This window comes from Aedes albopictus, chromosome 2, assembly GCF_035046485.1.
Source record: "Aedes albopictus strain Foshan chromosome 2, AalbF5, whole genome shotgun sequence".
Classification (NCBI taxonomy): Eukaryota; Metazoa; Arthropoda; class Insecta; order Diptera; family Culicidae; genus Aedes; species Aedes albopictus.
The window spans coordinates 444,229,228-444,252,535 of record NC_085137.1 but is presented as its reverse complement, the minus strand read 5'-3'; the positions used below and the strand labels follow the sequence as shown (position 1 = coordinate 444,252,535).

At 38.6% G+C, this 23,308-nt stretch overlaps 1 protein-coding gene and 1 long non-coding RNA gene across 11 annotated transcripts in view; one reads left to right on the top strand and one right to left on the bottom strand.

The window, feature by feature from the left end:
* LOC109409964 (hepatic leukemia factor) overlaps window positions 1-23,308 on the top strand; it is a 682,849-nt gene that overhangs the window by 24,529 nt on the left and 635,012 nt on the right. For 3 of the 10 annotated variants that reach the window (XM_062853779.1, XM_062853783.1, XM_062853782.1), the window contains exon 2: window positions 7,242-7,655. In XM_062853779.1, coding sequence (XP_062709763.1) covers window positions 7,552-7,655 — 104 coding nt within the window. In that variant the 5' untranslated portion in view covers window positions 7,242-7,551. Of the gene's footprint in view, window positions 1-6,949; window positions 7,656-23,308 lie in introns of all 10 variants that reach the window. The other 7 variants (XM_062853774.1, XM_062853775.1, XM_062853773.1 and 4 more) reach the window with 3 other exon arrangements.
* Window positions 1,297-3,436, bottom strand: LOC109397963 (uncharacterized). The gene is made up of 2 exons (XR_003897549.2): window positions 2,881-3,436; window positions 1,297-2,818 (listed from the first exon to the last, which is right to left on the bottom strand). It is a non-coding gene; the product is annotated as an uncharacterized LOC109397963 (long non-coding RNA).

Genomic DNA, 23,308 nt, shown 5'->3' with positions numbered 1-23,308 from the left:
ATTCGTGACAGAGAATTGAATGAAAAAAGAGAGGCATTCAGCTGACAATGAATGTGGCCAAACACGAATGAAAAAATGAGAATGTCAATCTTCACTTTCAATCTTCGAATTTTTTACTCTCTGCTCCGGGCATTAAATACAATGTGAGTGCCCTTATTTCACGCCAACTCATAGTTTTACCACAGACAAACAGACGTAACACCTTGAACGATTTTCATGGGAATCCATCGCCCAGTTCACACTACCATCACCTGGTGGAAAAGTTGCACGAATCGCTGTGTTGTGCAATATCGTCAACAGAAGGCGCTAGTGTGAAACGTCAAACGTATATAAAAACGATATGCGCGCCTCTGGTTGTGAAAGCCACAACTATGAAAATTTAAAATGATCGTTAAAAGCGTGGTCGATGGAAATTTTGCAAGTGTTACGTCTGTTTGTCTGTGGTTTTACTTTCACGAATTTAGTTTTGAATTTCAAATGAAGCGTTGATGGTAAATTAGTATAATGTAACTTCAAAACACTTCTTTTGATATTCAAATTAACTCGTGAAAGTAAAAAAAGAGCTCGCGCGAAATATGAGCACTGCACTGTGTAAGGAAATTCGATGCTCTTTGATTCTTAAAACACAATGTTTGTAATTTTAATGACAATTTATTGATGCTTTTGTAAAAATTTCACGCCTTACTTACTTGGACACTTGGAGTGAGCCTACACCAAATGAAATATCCTTCTTCCAGGATCCGGATCAATTGCATCCGATCCCCTTGCACGAATGCTATCAGATCCTCTTCATCCGTAGCAAGCATCTTTTGCGCGGTCTCCCACGGAGTCGCTGGCTCAGTTGAAAATGGAGGAAAATCATATTCGCAGCTGCATTATGCTCTTCCGCCTCGCGGGTAACGCCATTATCGCATGCCACTAGCGCTCCAGCTACACAAATTCTTCCACCACATAACACCGAGTCTATAACCACTTCACTCAATAGTTAGCACGGTATGCCTGCAAAAACAGAAAATGTAGAAACAAATTGCTTAAATTGGTTCTGGATAATGTTAAATTTTGTACTTACACGAGATTCTGCTGCTTCCGAGAATCCTCCACCAGTTGGTCGCCATGATGGAAAACGTTTGACGGTTTTTTTTCGTGGTTCATGTGTGACCAGTTATGGAATACATTTGTAATAAACAGTAGCGCAAATTCATTTGAAATATTACTTCGATTTCAATCGTATCACATATGAAATCGTAATGTTTTGACTGTTTGGATACAGTTAAAAATGAAGCTTTTTCAGTGCCAAATTTAATCAACACGATATCGAAATGAATTACATGTGATTGGACGATGTGGGCCTTGCCGTGGAATATATGTGATGCATCAGATTATTGTAATGTGTAGGAAACTTATAATAAACGGGAATAACACATCAGTCTAACGTTTTCGTTTTTGAATCAGCTCATAAGTCAAAACACGTGAATCAATCGTGTCAATTTTTTTCAGTGTAGCCGTTTTTGCGTGAATATGTCCGACGCTTGTTCTCTGACGTTTGGCTGCACCGTGAGGGCTGTTTACACTGAACGGCGGCCTGCGGTGAAAATTACTATTCTGAGGGTCAATTTAAATGCACAACGCCACTAAATTTGTGCAGACTGAGTTTCGTTTTAATTCAACAGAATTATGTTTTCAATTTTACCATGGACTCGATTTTCAATAAAAAAAAGTTTCTGTTGGCAACCGGATTCGAACCAAGAATCTTGACATCACCAGGCTCGCACGCTACCACTCAGCTATCGAACCGGTTGATGTGAGAAGAAACAAAACGCACACAAGAAGCGTTGGTGGGTCGATGATCATGTTTTGCCATGGTAAATTTAAAAACATTTTTGTGCTTGTCATTACTGCAACGCTCCTTTCAGTGTAGGCAAAATCGTGTAAAATTAATTGTGTTTCAGCTGAAATTTATTGTGGATTTACCGGCTACTTGTATTCTACCGGTTACTTGAGTAGTCGTTACAAAGTAGCCGTTTTCATATAAAAGTCAACTTGATTGTCAAAAAATAAATGTCGCTGAATAGCTAGTGGCAACAAGAAATAGCGCATACAATAAAAATGATTAAAAACATTTTTAAGTTACTCTTTTTATAAAACGGCTACTTTGGAGGCCATACACGAAAAAAAATTTCCATATTGAATGTATAAGAAAATGTTATACTTTTTTGCCATTTCGTTTTTCTCATATATCTCATCTGTAAGTGTATTATGAAGCATAACATTCAACTAATAAAATCTATAATTCTAGCTTATGAGTGTTATTTAGTATTTTTAATAACTTGTATTAGAAGTGTTATAGTACGTATGCGTTGAACCTGATGAATTTTATTGCCGTATATTTTGGTTATGGAAACTTAATAATTTAATTTCATGGTGAAAAAAAAAACGAAAACAGATTTTGAAACACTCGAAATAATTTTATTCTCTCATTAAAATTGCCGTTACGTTAACTTAGCAAACGAACATGAATCGGTTCTACGACCCTCCCAAAGCTGCTTCATGCTGGAGGAATCTTCCCCCATAGAATTCCACTGCGCTTGCTTCCACAGCAGTTGCCTTCCACCGGATCCCAGAGCGACGCAGTTGGTGATCCCTTTCAGCTCTCCGGCGTACATTCATGTTCAGCTCAAGGCTGGTCCGCTCTCGAGAAGGCAACAACGATGACGATCTTCCTCTAGTTGCCAGTGGACCTTTATTTTCCCAGGCCAAGGAACTCGAAAGCGCCGGAATGAGTATTGCGATGGTAGGGAACTTTATTGGGGCCGTTTTCCTGTCGAAGAGAAAAGTTGTGTTAGCGTATAGAAATAAAGAAAATTAATGTATGATACCTACCGTGATCTTTAAGCACTTCCTTTTTGCGCAATTTGCTCTGCCATTCGATTAGTTTTCCCTGAGTTTTAAAAGAAACAGAGGAAAGCACACTTTTCAGCGAAGCGATGATAACAATGGCTTCCTCCGTTGAATTTACGGCGACAACGTTTGTTTGTATTGGAGTAAATGTTCAAAGCACGATCTTATATTCTGTATTAGTTAAAACTTATACTTTTTCACCATAACACAAAACTTATACAGGGTATAAGAAAATGATATAGCTTTCATTATGTTTCCAAATAAACATAATTAATTGATGTTATGAAATCAATTACGGTGTAACTAATGAAAAATATCAATTAAACCTTATATATTAAATCACTAAATTTCTTTTCGTGTACTGAAGCGACCGATAGAATACAAGTAGCCGGCAAATCCACAATAACACATAATGTAATGTTGATGGAATTCATGAGATATATAATAATAATGCTTTAACATGTCTAAAGGGTCTAACTTGTTTTGTAAACAAACATTGTTTCTGTCGCTGTAGGGTCTATCTCGATACACCCACGCATTTGGGGGCCGTTATCAGAAAGATCTATCTTCGTTCTTTCTGATAACGGCCCCCAGATGCGTGGGTGGATCGAGATAAGCCCTACAGCGACAGAAACAATGTTTGTTTACAAAACGAGTTAGACCCTTTAGACATGTTAATGCAGATATATATTATCTCAACTGAATATGTAACTTTACACGAATAATAGCGCAAACTTACATTTGGAAAGTGATTATTATCGTCGCACCACCAAATCGAAGTCGTCGCTAGAAGCACATGCGAAGTTGCAGCTGCGAAGTAAATTTTAATCTATTTTTTCTGTTGCGCATCATTAAGCTAATTAATAGCAACAATATGCACTAATCCAAATTGAGTTGCGACATTTCTAAGTAGGTTGAAAATCAATTTTCGCACGTTCGGTCACTTCGTATTTCGACCAAAAGCATAATACACGATGCGCTTTTAAGCGTGAATCGAGATTAAACTCTGATTATTTTTAAATATTTTTTTTCTGTGATAATTAATTAACCTATTTTTTTTTTAATATAAAATTTAACGAAATTATGGTCTCACTTATCAACACTGTATTTAAGTAATTCATAACAGATGGTGAATGAGTATAACTAAACTATGCTATGATGTTTTATCGATGTATAGTTTTTCTTCTATTAGTCAACACTTAGCTTAAAATCACAAAAATATAATAATGGAACCAACTTCATTCGAGGTGTAACAAGTTATTTACGGGACGTTTTGGATCAGCTCATCACGCTTGTTATGAATGAAAATTTGACAGAAGATGGTGGCGTACGATCTGAAGCTAATATCAATATTATTTCATTTCTCGTTTCCTTATATGGACAATTCTAACAACATGTTTGATTGCAAACATGTGTCGTCATGCGTGGCAAAAATAGTTTTAATAGTAGAACTTGTTATTTACTTATTATCACTGATAAATCAACAAGTAGCATAACCAAGAGCATAAGAATACCAACATATGCTCTAATAACTGAAATTGTTATTATGATGTTCTCATAACATTTTGTAGGATACCATCGCAAAATCAATTTGAGATATTATAGCAAAGGTTGGTATTGATATGGTATTAATTAGGTATTCCCTTCTGCTCGGGTAACCTAGAATGTGCAGAAAAAACTTTATCGAAGACCGCAAAGTATGATCTGTGAATGTGTAAAATTTATATCTTAGGGGCTGTCCATAAACCACGTGGTCAGGGGGGGGGGTTCGGCCAATGACCATTTTGTATGGAAGAAAAAACAATTTGTATGGACTAATGACCACGCGGAAGTCCCAAAAAAATGACCACGTGGTTTATGGACAGCCCCTTAGCTTGTTAGTATCGTCTTGATATTGATCAGCTCCCAATGTTAGTAAAGGTACTCAAGCAGTCAACTGAGAAATCTGATATTATTCAGCTCTGCTTATACGCTGAACACAACGTCGGAGTATGTGCCATCAATAAGTTTTAAGTCAATTCAATGATGGCTTTGATAAAATGCTTGCTTTTCTTAAAAAATATCAGGATTCAGGAACACTTTGACTTACGTCGATGGAAAGATCGTGAGAACATATACGACGAGAAAGGCACTATCACCTCTAGGTGGATTAATTTGGTTTTTTATCTAAATATTGTGTTTTTGAAAAAAAAATGTTAGGGTAATAATTGAAAAACTTTTTCTTCAAAAACTTTTTGTGTATTAAATTCCCCTATACACTTTATTCCGAACTCTTGTAGAGTATTCAGTTTTGAATATTTTTTATCCTCATTTTAGAAATTGTACATGTGAAAAACGCCTATTTTCATTACTTAATATGTTGGAATGGCGCTAAGGATTTCCAATCTGTTGGCACCTTCTGATGATCTTACTTCCATCTCCTCATCGAGAGATAACTAAAATAAGTATTTTTGTGTTTTTCTTTCTGTGCAAGGTAACCCCTGAGAAAATCGAGATACGTCATTGCGACTATGGAAACGCATGGTAACTAGTTGTCACCCGGTAGATTATCAGTTGGCTTTCAGTGGAACGCAACAAACTACCATGCGTCTCATTATTCCATATCTATAAGACAACCTGAACGCGTGGTAGGTATAATTGACGAACGGAACCAATCAGCCAAAACTCTATTCCAATTCGAAAAGAATGATAATGATTGCACTGCGATAACGGTAACCGCGTAGATAAAGTGCGCCTTGCGAACGGGGATTACTGTAACACGGGATTCATCCATTGGCGGATTGTGGGTGGAATTTTCTGTTGTGTGCGAGTCGATTCTAACAAGAAGAAACACAGTTTGGGAGAAGCTTTTACCAACACACGCCAACGAAGAACTTAGGGAAGGCTCTTCTGTGAGAGAGCAGAACATAACTAGTGCGAAAGCTTTCGGGCGCTTCCCTGTACTTCCGTGCTTTGTATGTGTGCATGTGCGCGGGTGGAAAGGATACCACCAGGAACAACACAAACCGTCCTCCTCGTCGTCGTCGTCATCATCGGTGGGATCTGTCAGGAAGCTTTTGCAGCCACACGTGAACAGAGTGGACTTCGCTACGGACGGACACATGCTGTCCTGAGCTGTGAGACTGAAGAGTCCTATTCAAGCAAAAGCAATATCTAGCAAGTTAGTGTTCTGTTTTCCGAAAGGGGCTTTTGAGCCTGAGTGCTTCTGTGAAGTGAAAAGTTTGTTGATTCGTTGAAGAATAGTTGTTGAGAAGAAATAAACGAGCTTTAAGCGAGTGGAAATTTGTTTGGAAAAAAAGTTCTTCCTGGATATAGAATCCTCCGTATCGACGAGTGAGAGCTAGTTGGAGCCTTTCCCCGTATATCTACTTATAGTGAAAAACAATTGTTTTGTCGTGCACCACTACAGCGTCAGGTTCTGGCCCATAAATCCTCCTACAACCCACCAATACAGGCGGGTGTACCCAGTGGACCCAATACAGAGCGGGAGAGAGACTGGTCGGTCATGCGAAGGAGGCCACCAGCTAGAATACGGAATCCTTGAAGCAACCCAAAGAGAGCCAAGAGGAGCCTTCCGAAAACGAACCACAGATCAATTTTCCGACGCCTACGGATGGTTGTTGTTCGGTGCCCTTGCGGTGAAGAGTCAATCTGCCAAAGGGCAGGTGAATCCGCTAATTAAAGTGTAGTGATTTTGTACTCCCTTCGACCATATCTCGTCGTTCGTCGTCTGTGTAGTCTACTGAAGAAGAAGATTCGACAACCCTCCGCCTAAATTCGTGTGCGACCAGAGAGTGAAATATTTTCGATTCTCGAGTGAAAAATAGCATCCTCCGACGACGGGTGAAATCGGCCAGCCAGGCGACGAAGAAGACAGAATTGACAGATGACTCTGCTGCACGACCGCTGCCAAACCGCAACAAGCAATCGGTGAAGTGCGTGAAGTCAAAGATTCGGACTTTTCGGCACCCAAGCGTGTCCCACCGAAAGTGTGGCGGTCCTTCGAGGCCGAGGAAAAGAGCGTGTTTTGTAAATAGAAAATCACTTCTAGGTTTTAGTACGGCGTTTCTGATATTCTCTCTTCCGCCGACTCCAACCCGCGTCCTGCTGTGCCGTCGATTCCTCCCTCCCATCGCCGCTCGTTGGGACGGAAAAAGTTGACATCTCTAGCGCAACGTTGTTGAAGTTGAAGTTTTAGAAGAAAAGAAAAAAAAAGTGTTGTAAAGAAGCTATTCCTACATAGGGCAAAGTCCAAACGGCAAAGCAAAGTTGTTACCCCAAAAATAAAAGTTATAGCATTACAAAATAGCTGCTAAGTGTTGAATATTTTCTATTGAGTCTAGGTGAAGAAAGTTGCTACCTGAATATAATCTAATCGTTAGAAAATAATCCAAGCGCACTACTGTTGCAAACCAGTTCATCTGAGAGAGAAGAAAAAAGTGATTGTGAAATCCTGAAAGTTGTTTCGGAAGGATCGTCACCCCATCCAACACCTACAGCAGCAGCAGCAGTCAAGCAGAGCAGCCTAGTTATATTAACTAACAGCTCTGCCCACGTCCACACAACAAAACCAACCAACAAACGCAGCAGCCCTTCCCCACCACCACAATCACGATCGCCACCAACATCCTAGAGGAAGATACCTTCACCATCATGAGCGACAGAGATCGAGCTTCGCCAACATTGATCGAGTCCGGATTAAAGACGCTGATAGGAGGCCGCGACAGCAACTACCCCCTGATAAGCGGGACGAATGGTAAGTAGCTCGATTCTAGTCAGTAAGATTCCGGGACGATAGCAATAAAACATCAGTGCCACCCACCACCATCGCATCGGTCGAAAGCTAAAGTTTATAGGGCTCGTCCGGTTCTGATGGGTGGTTGGGTGGTTTTGGGTCCTCATGGGCTCACGTTTTTTCACATGCTGCATAGCAGCACTATACTGTCGGTTTGGTTTCGGAGTATTTGTGATGGATTAATGGATTCGGTTTGGATGGTTTGTGCTTTCGTCCATACCAACTACCACCGATATAGAAGGATGCGAGTTTTCTGTAAATTGTACTGCTATAAAAATTGGTAAGAATGGTTGGATATTGTTTTCGGGCTATCGCGTAGCACGACATAGACCATAATTTGGATGTATGGATCTTTGAAACCCAAATTTATCATGAAGATAATTGATATGTTGAAATTAATGATAGATCCTATAGTGCGGGGTTTTTCAGGCATTTCGGCTCGCGGTGCACTTTTTTGGAAATAAATTGCTCCACGGTGCACATGTCCATGATTGTTAAAAAAAATTCAAATTCGTCAAAAAAAAAAACTCGTTTTTTTATATTAATTCGAAGGTGCGTATGTACTCGTCATTTTTTTTTTCACCACTGTCTTACGTTTTTTCCTCACTATCGGAGGGTCTATGTCTATGAAGTGACATAGTTATTCGAATCGGAATATTTCTTGCTCAGAATGTTTCTGGAAACTTTTAGACAAGATCTTTATAAACGCTGAATGAAATCTTGAGCCGAATTAGTGCTATTTTGTTTTGAACCTCGGATAAGTCCTTCGACGACTACTGTATTATTTCTAGTGTGTTTTTTGATAGACGTTTTTCCAAGACTTTTACTGAATTCCTTAAAAATTTCTAGCAAGACACTTGGAAGGTTTATTTTCAGAAACTTGGCATATACATATTGACAATATATTTGATAAATTTCTTCCAGGCACTCTTGTCAATTCGAAAGGAAATTTCTATGAAAATCATAAGCACGTTGACAGTTGAATTCCTGGTTAACTGATTTCGATTTTTGCCTTCTCTGGAATTAAGCAAAGCCACAGAAATAATAGTGAGATTTCTCCTGAATTTTTTTTAGCATAATAATTCAAGATACATTGGAAATACCTTCCATTATGAGTTTTTGGAAAAATATAACATTTATTTGGAAAGTTTTGGCAGACTTGTTTCATGATTCTTTACGAATATCTGAGACGGTGTTTGCTGGATTCAAGGTTGACACGCTGGCTGGAAAAATGGAAATTTTGCTCTCAATTCCTTGCAGCGCCTTCCAATAATTCAGTTGTTCTAATTAACTTGAATTATTTTTCATGAAATGTGTAATGAATTTGAATTTACATTTAAATACGCAAGACTTTCCTGAAGTGCTGCGGTGCACCAAGTGCACCGCGGTGCACGATCTGAAAACCGCTGCAGTGCATTGTCCCATGGCACTGTTCTGTTTTGTTTTGTGTGAGAATTTAAAATGTGCCTATGTGCTGCTGTCACTTTTCTACCCTGTCCATGGTAGAATGATGAGCACGAGGATGTTGATCTGTGGCCCTTGTTCCTTTTCCATTCCGATTGGGGGTCCATTATGAGTTACCGTTAGCCGATGGCAACTGATGAAAAATTACAAGCGCCGGGGCTGAGTTCTTCAAATATCCTTAAATATCTTCGAGGACATCATTTCAATCAAACAAATCGTTTTCGAGTTATAGTTTTGAAGTATGGACACCTGGAGTCCATTGGACTCCACAACAAGATGTTTGTATCTTTTGATCGTGACTCCCTACAATCATGCTGTCTTCGACAAAACTGCCCAATAGACAAAGGGCAATCCTGTAACGAAGAAATTGAATCTAGATTAGTACAATAGTTCGCACTAGTGTGTATTCCAATTATGGATTGAAAGTTATATTTAGCTTGAATATCTTGAGATTCTGAATGTATAGAAAGTTTTCGTTTTTGGTAAAAGTGTTCAATACATCAAGGACTATTTGAAAATGAAAATTATGTTAAAGTTTTACTGGAAAATGGCGCTAATTAGCCCATGTATACCAAGCGTCCTTTATATCTCAAGCAACATGCGACCTCAGGACACTGGTTTTGAGGTGAGTATCTTGAGAACAATACAATATATTTACATGTTGCTCGCAATACCAATACTTCTTATTTGGTGCATAATTAACTTTGAATTAACTCACAATCGGGCACAAATGTAGCTGCAAAACTACATACATGATCGAGATAGGCAAAATTTTCACTTTTTAAAAAATGACTGTACCTGTAACTTTTTGAAAAATGCGTAAAATATTCTCAAATTTTTACTCTGAGTTGGTCAATTAGTTGTTTATTAATGGTCCAAATTTGGGAAAGCTCGGGCTATTCTACATGAAGTTAAAAATATTCAAGAAAAAGGCATAATATTCCAATAGCCAGCTTTTGACTGTCATATCTCTAGATTCAATGAACCGAATGTCATGAAATTTTGAACATTCATGACTTAAATAAATAAGCTTTGAAAATCGTTTAACTTAGGGAAGGTTCATTCATTACGTCCATCATTTTTCGGGATTTCCAGACCCTCCTCCTCCCTCTGTCACGCTATTCTCCACCACCTTATACACGTACTGTCACACTTTCATAGACCCCCTCCTCCCCCAAATATTGGACGTAATTTATGAACGTTTCGTTAACTTAAGATTGTTAACACGAAAAACAATATAGCGATTAGTTTATTTTTAATAAAACACCAAATTAGCCAAATTTTCTACATCGCTTAAAAATTCAAAATGATAATTATAGGTTAGTTGATTTGATGAAAAAGGAAAAAGCAAGAGATCCGTTTCATAACTACTGAATTGCAATTCGTTTTGATGATCATTCGATCTAATGATCTTTGGCATAATGACCTTCGGCCTAATGACCCTGCATCGAAAAGGTATCAAGCCATTCGGCCTAATGACCTTCGGCCGAATGGCCTCAGGCCTTTTTTTAACATGCCCGTAGAATTCAGGATAAAACATGAATAAATATCTACGACGTTCTGGTTGCTGCTAGCCACAGTGTTATTTTTTGTCGATTTCTCAATTAATTTTGTAGGGTACGTTCATAAACCACGTGAACTTTATGGGGGAAGAATGGATCTTTTCATAATCTATGCTCATTACAAATTTAAAATGGACAAAAGCTTACGAGAGGAGAAAAGGAGTTTCTCAGATGACCAAATTTTGTCTGCGTGGTTTATGAACAGCCCCTAATCAGGGATGGGAACACTCACTTTCAAAGATTTACACTCACTTGCTGTTTTCTCAGCTCAGAAGCGTGCAATCAAGAAACGATGTATGGACGACTTTTGCATTGTGGTTTTGTCTAAAACTTTGCCGAATAGAGTAGGGGTCGCACACGCATACCAAAGTTACGACAGAGTTGTAAAAGCGACTCTCCACGAGGTGAGTGTAATTTACATTCACCTCGTGGAGAGTTGCCTTCGTAGCTCCCTCATGACTTCGGTATGCGTGTGCGAACCCTACTTTATTCGGCAAAGTTTTAGACAAAACCACAATGCAAAAGTCGTCCATACATCGTTTCTTGATTGCACGCTTCTGAGCTGAGAAAATAGCAAGTGAGTGTAAATCTTTGAAAGTCAGTGTTCCCATCCTTGCCCCTAATTATTGATTTTTGCAAGGGAGTGTCCACAAATCACGTAGAATTTTTCGGACAATTTCCAACACCCCTTTACTCCTCGTAGCCTGCCCCCTTAAAATGCTTCATTTATAGACGCCCATAGAAACACATTGGGGCTTTTATGTTTCTGTTTCTACATAAGACAAACCGTTTTTTTTGACATGATGATCAATAAATTGGGACAAGAAGGTCAACTTTTTGGAACCTTTCAGCGTCAAAAACAGCTGTACAATATTTGGGTGTGATTTGTAGTATCGCCGTATTAGCCTAGGCTATGCTATAAAACTTTGTCGAAAACCGCAAAGTGAATCATCGCTTGCGGAAAAAGTTACACGGTTTTTTTGTTGTTGTTATTTTCTTACATATTGAGTGTTAGGTATCACCAGACGATCTGTACGTTATAGTTTAAGTCACAAGTCGTCGATTGGCAGTCTTGAGTCTATTTTGAGCCCTATTAAACTAGTGCTTCCCGTACCACCCCCATAACAAATTAGTCCATCAATATTGACATTTCAACGTTTAGTCAATCCGACTAGACGAGAAAACGATACAAATTGAGTCCCTGAAGAAGCTTCCTTACGAAGTGAAACGTTGAATGAAAATTTAATCATTGTTTTCAATCAATTCGATGACTGAATCGACAATTGACCATAACCTTAAAGAATCGCTTTATGTAATTATAAGAGGAATTCCTCTCGAGATTCTTTCAGGGCTTTTTCCCAGGATTTTTTGAGACATTGTTTCCGGGATTTGTCATTGTTTCTCACAAGGCTCCTTCAGATTAGTCTTCAGAGATTTCTCCCGGGATTTTTTTATATATGTCTCCTGGGTTCACTGGATTCTTCAGGGATTGCTTCCAGGGTTCTTTCACGAACTGTTGTCCAGATTCTTCAGGGATTTCTCAAGGACCCTATCGAGTCTTTCTTTATGGATTCCTTCAAGAATTTCTTCCGGAATTACATCAGGAATTCCTTTGGGAAATCCTAACTGTATTCCTTCATTGAGATACCTTCCGAGATTTCATTGAGTTTAACCGGGTTTTCTTACAAGATTTATCCCGGGATACCTCTCGGCTTCCTTCCGGGACGTCTTCCGGTATTTTTTCAGATATTTCTTGCAAGATTCATTTAGGATTTTTTCCTGTAATTCATCATTCATTTCTTCCTGGACCCCTTCAAATGTTCCAGGATGTCTTCAATTATCTTTGCCAAGATTCTTTTATTAATTTCTTTTAGCATTCTCACTGGGATTCCTTCAGCGATTTCTTTCTGCAATCTCTTCATTCATCATTCTCCTCTGATACCTCCAGGATTCTATGAAGGATTCCTTCAGGAATTCTTTCGGGCTTCCTTCAGGGAGTTCTACCAAAATTCTTTCTTTGATTCCTCTCGGGATTCCTTTTCAGAATTTCCCGGAATTCTTTCAGGGAATTTTATCAGGATTCGTTGAGGGACATTTTCCGGAATTCCTTCAGGGATTTCCTTCGAGGATTATTTCTGGGATTCTTTTCAGAATTTTTCAAAAAATTCTTCTGGAATGCCTCCAAGATTCTTTTGCGGATTATCTCTTAGACTGCGTCAGGGATCCTCCAGAATGCTTCCTGGGTATTTCCTGGAATTCGCTCCGGGCTGCCTTCCAGGATTTCTTTACATTCGTCCCGCTAGAACTAATTCTGGACAAAATGAACCTTTGCAGATTTCTAAGTGTAGAGTTAGCGTGATGTTAAAATACACATAAATAAAAACAAAAAAAAACCTTCACATAGTATGTCCCGCGTTTTTAATCAATGTTATGATGTTTTCGATTTTAGTGTTTCTCGTGCAGTAAATAAGGATAAATTTAAGAATGTATTGTGTTAGAGCAAGATGGGCGTACATGTCATTGGGGTTTGTATTTTAACCTGTTGACGAATAAATAAATAAATAAATAAATGGATAAATAAATAAATAAATAAATAAATAAATTCGTCCCAGGACACCGACATGAATTCCTTAAAAAATTGCTCACGGGACTCATTCAGAAGTTTCTCCAGGGTTTTCTTCGCGAATTGCTCTCAGGAAGCTATTATTTTTTCACAGGTTTCCTTTAGGGGGCATCCATTAAGTACGTCACGCTTAGAGGGGGAGGGGGGGTTTGAGGAAGTGTGACAAACAATGTATTTGGTATAGAACAACATGTACGAAGGGGGAGGGGGGTTGAAAATTCTCAATTTTAGCGTGACGTACTTAAGGAGAAACTTCAAAGAATACAAACATGGCTGACACAATGGCCGACTTGGCCCCCTACTCACGTTTTCAAGAGCACCAATCTTGAAAATTCACAAACAAATGCTCTAGATTTGGAAAAGCTGCCTCTTTTTACAAGTGAGCAAGGCCAGGATAAACAAATGCGACTTGATCCGATGCTTCGTTCGTCAAATTTGTGCCTCTCAAGTTTGTATGCAAAATTGCAATGGGATTTCTTGATGTTTCACCTTAATGGATGCTCCCTTAGAGATTCTTCCAGAGATTTATTTGGGGATTTTTCTAAAGATTCTTCCTGGCATTCCTTTAAAAAAATTTTCCGGAGTTCCTTCTGAGATTCCCTCATTGATTAACCTCGGAATTCCTTCCGATATTCTTTAATGTATTCCTTCCGGGATTCATTAAGGAATTTCTTTTGAATACTCTAGCTAGATTTTAATAATTGAATGAATAAAGATGGTTATTTGATGCTTTGGGGCTCCTCTAGACTACAACAATGCTCCATAACCCGAAAGTCTTTGGATTAATTGACATCTTCACATGTGGAATCCAACAAAAATATGCACATGGGACCCCGTTGTAACCTTTGTCTCCTGGGATTCTTTTAGGGATTTATCTGAGATAAATATTCAATGGAACTTCTTTTGAGACTGTCAAGTGATTCCATCAGGGATTTATTCCAGGATTACTTCAGATATTTCTTTAGAATTTTTTCTACGTTATCTCCTGGGATTTCTTCAGGGACTTCACTCGGGCTTCCTTCATGGAGTTCAACCTGGAATCACTCAAGAAATTACTCCCAGGATTCCTTCATTTAGTCCTCCCGGGATTCTATCATTGATTTTTCCAGAGTTAACTTTAGCGATAACTCCCAAGATTTTTTCAGGGATTCTTTCAAACATTCCCCCAGGATTACTTTTGGGATTTTTCCTAAAATTCCTTCATTTTCTTCCTAGGGGGTTTCTTCCGGTATTCTTTTATGTATTGCTCTCGAGATTCATTTAAAGATTTTTTTCGAGTAATTCTACTGTTTCTGTCAGAGGTTCCTTCTGATATTTATACCCCGATTACTTCTTAGAAACTTTCCGGATTTCCCTTAGGAATGTCACCCAGGATTTCATCGGAGATTTCTCATAAGATTCTTTCAGGGAATCTTTTCTTTCTGAGATTTTTTTTATGAGTCCTTCGAGAATCCTCTCTTGATTCTGCAGAGATTTCTTTCAGCGTTCCGCTGGAAATTTCTTCATAGATTTCTCCTAAGACTCGTTCTGCGATTTCTCCAGCATTCTCTTTCGATTGTTTGGGAGATTACCCCAAGAACTTTCCATTGATTGCTCTCGAAATTCTGACGATTTTGTTTTTCAGAGATTCCTCCCGCGGTTCCTTCCGGTATTCCTCCTAGGACTTTTCCCATTTTTTTCCTGAGGTTGGATTCCTCCGGACAATATTCTCGGGATTTTGATTATCCCAATGATTTCTTTATGTGTCGGAGTAGAACATTCTTCGATAGTGTAACGAGTCATGTATTAGGTCATATGGTAAAATATACTTCGAATGCCTGGAAAATGTGAAAAATTTATTACAAATAACAATGCAGTTTATGCAGATTATGCAGTTTATTATGGACAATGCTATTTATGAATTTTATCTTACGTACAGTGCAGGCATTTCTTCCGAAGGTCAAAGAATTCTTCCTTCGTTTCATCCAAGGACAACTTCTTGGAAGATTTCTTCTAGAACTTATTATTATTTATTTATCTTTATTAAAGAGATTTTCAGCCGGCGGCTGGTTCATCTCTTCCTCCTAGAACTTATTCCGGAGTTATTTTAGGAACTCGTTCCGGGATTACTGAACGAAAGGCTTCCGGTGTTCGTCATCCATTGCCCAACATTTTTTTTATGAAATTCCTTTAGCAGCTTCAAAAACTTTTTCTGGAAATCCTGCAAAAAATACTCCTGAAGACATTCCAAAAATAACCCTTAAGGAACGAACCTTAATGGAATTCTCACAAAAACAGCTGGAGGATACCTAGAACTCCTGGATGCATGCCAGGTTAGGCTTTAGGAATTTCAGAGAATAAAAACTCTTGAAAGAATTACAGACAGAACGGCTGAAGGAATCCTGGATAGACCCCTGAAAAAATATCAGTTGATTCGCCTATGTAAAATAGCGTTGGAGTTTTCCAGAGTCACTCCGGAATCTCTCCGTAATCTCAAAAGAAACTCCTAGAAAAATCCCAGAAGCTTCTTAAAGAAATCCTGAAAGGAAGGAGTTGATTCCGGTAGGAACTTCTGAAGGAATACCGGAAGCAATCGCTGTTAAAATTCTAAGAACAAGAAATCTTTGAAGAATCTCTCGGATAAATCCCAGAAGCAACTTCTGGTCAATCTTGAAAAATCTTTGAGGAATCCCAGAAAGAACTCCAGGAGGTATCCGTAAAGGAACTCCTGAGGAAATCCTCGATGGAAGTTCTGTAGGAATCCAAGAACGGCTCGAAGAATCTGCTTGAAAAATCTCAGAAAGAACTTCTTAAAAAATCACAGAGGAAACTTTTAAGAATTCCCAGAAGGAATTGCTGGAGGAATTCTCAAAAAAGGAATTCCTTAAAGGAACTTCTTGATGAATCCAAGAAAAAAAAAACTTCTTGAGGATTCCCAGAACTAATTCCTGCCTCGAAGGAATCTCTGGAGAAATCTTGGAAAGAACTTTTAGAATTATCTCTGAAGGCGCTGCTTGAATAACTAAAGAAGGAGCTCCTGAATGAATTTCAGAAAGAACTCTAGGAAGAATCTGAATAGAAACTTCCGTAGGAAAATCAGAAGGAATTTACGGAGGAATTCAGAAGAAACTTCTGATGGAATTTACAAAGGATTATTACTCTTTAGTGAGCGTATTTGCTGGTATTTTTTTATGAAGTTACTCAGTAGCCGATAGCTGTATATATATTAGCGTGATTAAAAAAAAAGTTGTTGCATCACACCGTTTATTCGGTTTTTCACCAGATTCTTTTATTGAAGATCAACACTACCAAATTTGAACAATTTCGTAGCACTTTAGTTTTCGAGTATATTCTGTTTTTCATTGAATGATCAATATCAATCGATTTATCTTACTCGATGGATGATTTTTTCCATTCTACGTAGTATAAGTGTATCTAAAAGTAATCAGATATCGCTAGTCCACCTGATTTCTTAGAGTGTCCAATGTAGACCCTTAAAAGGTTTATAATAGTGTTTTGGATTGGTATTAATGTTGGTAAATTAGACAAAAATATGCTATAAAAACGGTTTAGAACGAAGTACTTAATAAAATCAATTAACGAATACATGTGTGCATACAGTTTCTTTTTAGAGAAATCGATCTGGAACAACATACCATATTTCAAACAACATGCTATACATGAAGATTTATTTTCTGTTTTCGGATTACTCGTTCCGGTTTTTGGTGAACTATTCTAGAAAAATTTGAGACAGGATGCCTGGAAAATTTAGCTCTTACATAAGGGCAAGTTGCTATAACAGTTTCCAAATAAATATGTTTGAAAAATTTCCGTATTGATTGGTGAAAAACTTGGTACAATAACGAACAGTTTGTTCTGAACATGTTTAGGCATCAACAATAACTACAAAAGCACGCTAAAAAATGAAATTGATCAAGCAGGTAAAAAGTTGTCGTTAGGGTTCGTTAGTTGAAAAAAAAAAAGAAAAAATGAAATAAAAGAAATCTCAAGTTTCTCATTTTGCGTGAAAACAGGGGTCTTTTTTTTTTTTTTTTTTTTTTTTTTTATTATTAAAATAATTCGTGTTTTACAATCGAAGTTTACATTTTTATGTTTACCAGTCTAACACACATTTAAATAGTTTCCGAATTGCTTTTTGAAAAACGCTCTATTATTCCATCTAATAACTCTTATGCTTTTCTGAAACCAGTACAAACTTAACGAATGCTTTTGTCTTGCCATATAACTTATACTGTGCACCGCCAGCCACATTGCTGCTTTTAGTCTTGAGTTCTTTTCTGGAACAAACCAAGCTAGAATCTCATCAAGGTTTACAAACTCTAGGTGAAGCTTATTTCGAATGATGTCAGAAACCCATTCGCGAATTTCAACCGTTTTTCTGCATTCCACAATGCGATGGAAATTATTGTCAGGAGTCCGACAGGTATCACAGTTAAAATCAGGTATTCTGCCGATACCGTATTTAGTGAGCTTTTCTTTGTTGGGAATAACGTCATTAAAGAGCATGAATAAATTCGATTTATCGTCCGAGCACAGCCAATTGGAGCTCCAGTTCGTCCACAATAGCACCCAATTCACGTCAGGATAATCCATTTCAGCTTTGATGCATATGTTTTTCCTATTTATGAAGAAGTTGTAAAGCATGTTGGTTGATTCACAAATGCTGTTGTTTATCAATTCTGATCCTATTTCAATCCATTCTCTTCCGTTTCTTGTTAGTTGTGCTTTTTGGACATACTCCAGCAAGTAGTTTTCCTCTCCAAGAAGCAAGTTTCTTATGAAAAGTGCTTTGCATTTTGCTTCCGGATCAATTAGACGGAGGCCACCTTTTGTATAATCCAGGTACAACTGGTCTCGCGCAACTCGTAAGATATGTCCACGCCAAATGAAGTTTCCACAAATACTTTTGATTTTAGCCAGATGACGGTTCTTCGGAGGTAAAATCTGGGCTAAGTACCATAATTTGGATAGAACAAACGTGTTCAATATCCAAACTTTTTCCAACAAGTTCAAGTTCCTTGATTCGTTTAGTGTCACTCGATATTGTATAGCTGTTATCAGTTTTTCGTAGTTTGCATCAATCATTTTCGACCAATTATCAGCAATCACAACTCCTAGAACATTCATGTTATCCACTTCTTTGAATATTTGCGGTCCAGACGAGATGTTATTTAGCCTCAGAAAAGAAGATTTTTGAAGGTTGACTTTTATTTTAGCATATATCGAGAAGGAATCTACTATTTGCATAACCAAATCGAATTCTTCCTGAGTTCTGACGAAAATAGTAATATCATCAGCATATGCGGTTAACTTAATAATTTTCCCGTAAATTAAGATACCACTTATGCTATCATGTATGCTCCTTATTAGAGGCTCGATGTAGAGGGAGAACAGGACCATACTGAGCGGGCATCCTTGTCGTACTGAAGATTTTATCAAAATGTCCTGCGATAAAAATCCGTGGTAAAGTATCTTCGAGCTCGCTTTACCGTATAACAATTTCAAACAACTGATAAGCTCAGCAGGAAACCCGTATTTGTCCAACACTTTCCACAAAAAGGAGTGGTCTACTTTGTCAAACGCCTTCTGTAGATCCAGGCTAATAATAAAGCCTTTCAATCGTTTAGACTCCATTGAACGCGATATAATTCTCCGGAGGTTCAAAACATTAGTTTTACATGATCTTCCTGCAATCAACGCCGTTTGTTCTGTTCCTATCAGGGATTCAAGAACCAAGGTGATACGATTGGCCAAAATCTTACAAAACAGTTTGTAATCCGTGTTAAGTAAGCTTATAGGACGGTGATCTTCAATATTTCTTCTTCGTCCTTTTTTTGGAATTAAAGTTATTATTCCTTTAGCAAAATCTGTGGGAGGGTTAGTTTGTCCAGAAAGATATGAATTAAAAAGCTTTTCAAGATCTTCTTTCAAGACTTCAAAGTGTTCTAGATAAAATTCGTAAGTCAACCCGTCTGGCCCAGGTGACTTCTTTTTTGAACATTGCTTTAGTGTTCCAAGGATTTCTTCCTGTGATATATAACGAATCAGTGTGTTGGCCTCATCTATGTTCAATTGTTTTTGGATGGACGATAGCGGGTCATGGTTTTGGTCAGTTACATTTTCACTATCTTGACTGAAAACCGTCGAGAAATGCTGATGAACTTCTGACATAGTAAGATTTATTTTTCTGTCGCCGTTCGCTTCTGGGTTACTTTTTGAAATAGGATCTTTATGATGTAATTGCTTAGAGACTTGAACAATACTTAAACGCTCCCCTTCGATCAACGAAGGATCTTTGATTTTTGACTGCAAGTTTTCTAATCTTTTGTGTTCGAATTCCATAAGCTCCATTTTCACTAAATTGATCTGTTCTGTGGTGTTTTCCCCAGCATGCTGTTTTCGAGTTAATGTTTGCAGTTTTGCGTATAGTGCATCCTTCTGTTGATTGACTGATTGGTATGACTTCCAAGATTCGTTTTTGTAAAAACTTCGAATTTTCGCTTTAACAGCATGATTCCACCAAGAATTGTGGTCCATGTAGCTAAGTCTGCTTTTCAACTTTCCGTATTCAGTCCGAAATCTTTGACTTATTTCCGGATTTGATAGAAGACTAGAGTTAATTTTCCAATACCCTCGGCCGCGTGGATTGAGACTAGTCGGCTGGATCCCTATTTTCAACACAACAGCGTGGTGATCCGAACAAGGAACGCCAACTGTCGAAACCTGTCGAACTCGATCAAGGAATTCTTGATTACCATAAATTCTGTCCAGTCGAGAAGCAGTTGGCCCTCTGTAGAATGTAAAATTTGCAGATTTCTTTTCACTCGCAATGTCTTTGAAGTTAAAAGCATTCACTAAAGTTCGTAAACCTTTGGATACGTTTTTTATACTTGAATTAGAATCATTCGGCTCGAGAATGCAATTGAAGTCTCCGAGCATAACAGAGTACATACAATTCGTTTTGCTGAGGTGCACAGTCATTTGGTTCAAAAAAAGATCTTCACGTTCCCTTTTCTTATTCGTGCCTGAATGAGCGTATACATTAACAAAATTAATATCATTAATGACGACTGATATTATTCTTCCTGATGGATCTAACACAAATGAATGAAAATCTATATTATCCTTGATGAGCACACCTGTGCCCTTTCTGTCAATGCTAATGTTGATCAACGAAGTATACGATGGTAAAAAAGAAAAATTATCGAATGCTACCTCTTGTAAAAAGGCAACGTCGATATCAAACTTTGTAATAAAATCTTTCAACAGCGACTTGTTGATGTCCGTGTTGATGCTGTTCAGGTTCAACGTTGCAATATTGAATACAAAATTCATTTCACATAATTACAATATCTTACGGCTTATTTTTTGGATTTTTTGTTCTTTGATCGAAGTCGTTTTACCTGTTTTTCCAGAAGACCTCCGGAGCTCAATGCTACCCCTGGTTTAGAGGTAACTTCGGGCTCTGTCGATGACGCCTCAGATTCGTCCTGTCGATTCTCGTTGACGCTAGCTGCTTCGTGACCCCGCTTCCTGTGCTCACTGTTGCTCTTCTCGATAACCATTTCCTCGGTTGAAACTGCTCCGGTTGGAGCTACTTCGGTTGCCACCACGTCGGGCTCTGCCGCCGCTTCTGGTTCCTGATCTTCTGCTTCCTGGATCGCTTCTGTATCTGCTACAGCTGTAGCCTGAGAGGATGCCTCGTCAGTGCCGCCACGAGTGTCGTCCTGAATACCGGATATCTCGCAAGGGGCCAGCAATCGTTCTGCTGCAACCACACGCGATGTGCTCGGACGTTGGTTGTCCGGTGCCAAATATTGTGTGCGCTGACCGGATGGCCCTTTGCTTATGCCGCCAGTCAAAACACCTGCGTACGTTCCGCTGTTCTGCTTCAGTCGTTCGTTCACTGAAATCCTTTTCGGGCAATTTTGCTTCACGTGGTCCGTTCCGTTGCAGACAAAACATCTCGTCTGCATACCCTCGTAAAAAATACGAGCCTGAAAATGCTGAATGTGCACCTGTGATGGTAACGCTTCCGTAACCTCCATGTGCGCGCCTCGGACACCGTTTAGAATAGGATATCCTGTGTCCGGTCCATATCGCTCGCGTACGAGCTGGTGTATTTTGCCGTATTTTGACAAGACGTTTGCCACGTGCTTATCTTCAACCTCAATGGGAATACCGAAAATCCGGATGTACTTGAAATCACCCCTTGCCGTAGAAAACGAAACCGTTGTGGTTTGTCCGTCATCGTACGCGAAAATGTCCGTAGTCGGACATCGCAGCAATTCAGCCTTCATTAATTCTTCACTTTGGAACTTGACGTACACGCTGTATTCCCTCGGTTCCCGAAACATTGCTGTAAGCATGTTCGGCTTCCATTCTCGCTTCCTGAAGAAAGCAAACACCTCTTTGTCCGTAGGCATCTTTGACTTCGCATCGAACCTCACTTTCACACAGTTGGTGTGGATGTTCCTTAGCTCCATTTTGTTCCGTACCGATTGCTTCGCCCCAAGGTCAATATCACAAAGCTTTTGCTTAACAATAGCCTGACCGGCCAAATGCTTCCACTGTGAAAAACACACTGCTGTAGATCTCGCACTTCTATCTCCGCTGACGGCTGAACACGAACTGACACTTTAGTTTTCGAGTATATTCTGTTTTTCATTGAATGATCAATATCAATCGATTTATCTTACTCGATGGATGATTTTTTCCATTCTACGTAGTATAAGTGTATCTAAAAGTAATCAGATATCGCTAGTCCACCTGATTTCTTAGAGTGTCCAATGTAGACCCTTAAAAGGTTTATAATAGTGTTTTGGATTGGTATTAATGTTGGTAAATTAGACAAAAATATGCTATAAAAACGGTTTAGAACGAAGTACTTAATAAAATCAATTAACGAATACATGTGTGCATACAGTTTCTTTTTAGAGAAATCGATCTGGAACAACATACCATATTTCAAACAACATGCTATACATGAAGATTTATTTTCTGTTTTCGGATTACTCGTTCCGGTTTTTGGTGAACTATTCTAGAAAAATTTGAGACAGGATGCCTGGAAAATTTAGCTCTTACATAAGGGCAAGTTGCTATAACAGTTTCCAAATAAATATGTTTGAAAAATTTCCGTATTGATTGGTGAAAAACTTGGTACAATAACGAACAGTTTGTTCTGAACATGTTTAGGCATCAACAATAACTACAAAAGCACGCTAAAAAATGAAATTGATCAAGCAGGTAAAAAGTTGTCGTTAGGGTTCGTTAGTTGAAAAAAAAAAAGAAAAAATGAAATAAAAGAAATCTCAAGTTTCTCATTTTGCGTGAAAACAGGGGTCTTGAGTTAGCCTAGTGGATCGCCAATCCGAAGACGGTGGGTTCGCTTCCCGTTCCATTCGGGAAAATTTCCTCGACTCCCTGGGCATAGTGTATCATTGTGCTTGCCTCACAATATACAAATTCATGCAATGGCAGGCAAAGAAAGCCTTTCAATTATTAACTGTGGAAGTGTTCAAAGAACACTAAGATGAAGCAAGGCAGGCCATGTCCCAGTGGGGACGTCCAGCCATAAAGCAGAAGAAGAAGAAGAAGAAGAAGAAGAAGAAGAAGAAGAAGTAAAAAACCTCCAGAATTTAAAAAAAAAATACCACGTGGTTTATGAACAGCCCCGTTCATGACTTGAAAATTTAATTTTGAGACGCATGCCCCAGCATTTAATTTTGATATTTTTGGCTCAAACATGGAGGTTTCGCTTTTTATGTGACTTGAATCAGGAAAAGCATATGAATTCCAGGTATCTTTCGAAAAATAGGCCGCACCCCACTGAGCATGGGAGAATTGCGCAGATTTTGATGAAACGACAGTGCGTCAAATTTTATGAATGTTTGTACTCGACCGGAGTCCTGCAATTCCTCTTCCCTCTTCGCGCTCACGCTCTGCCTGCCTGCCGATCAGCGTGTT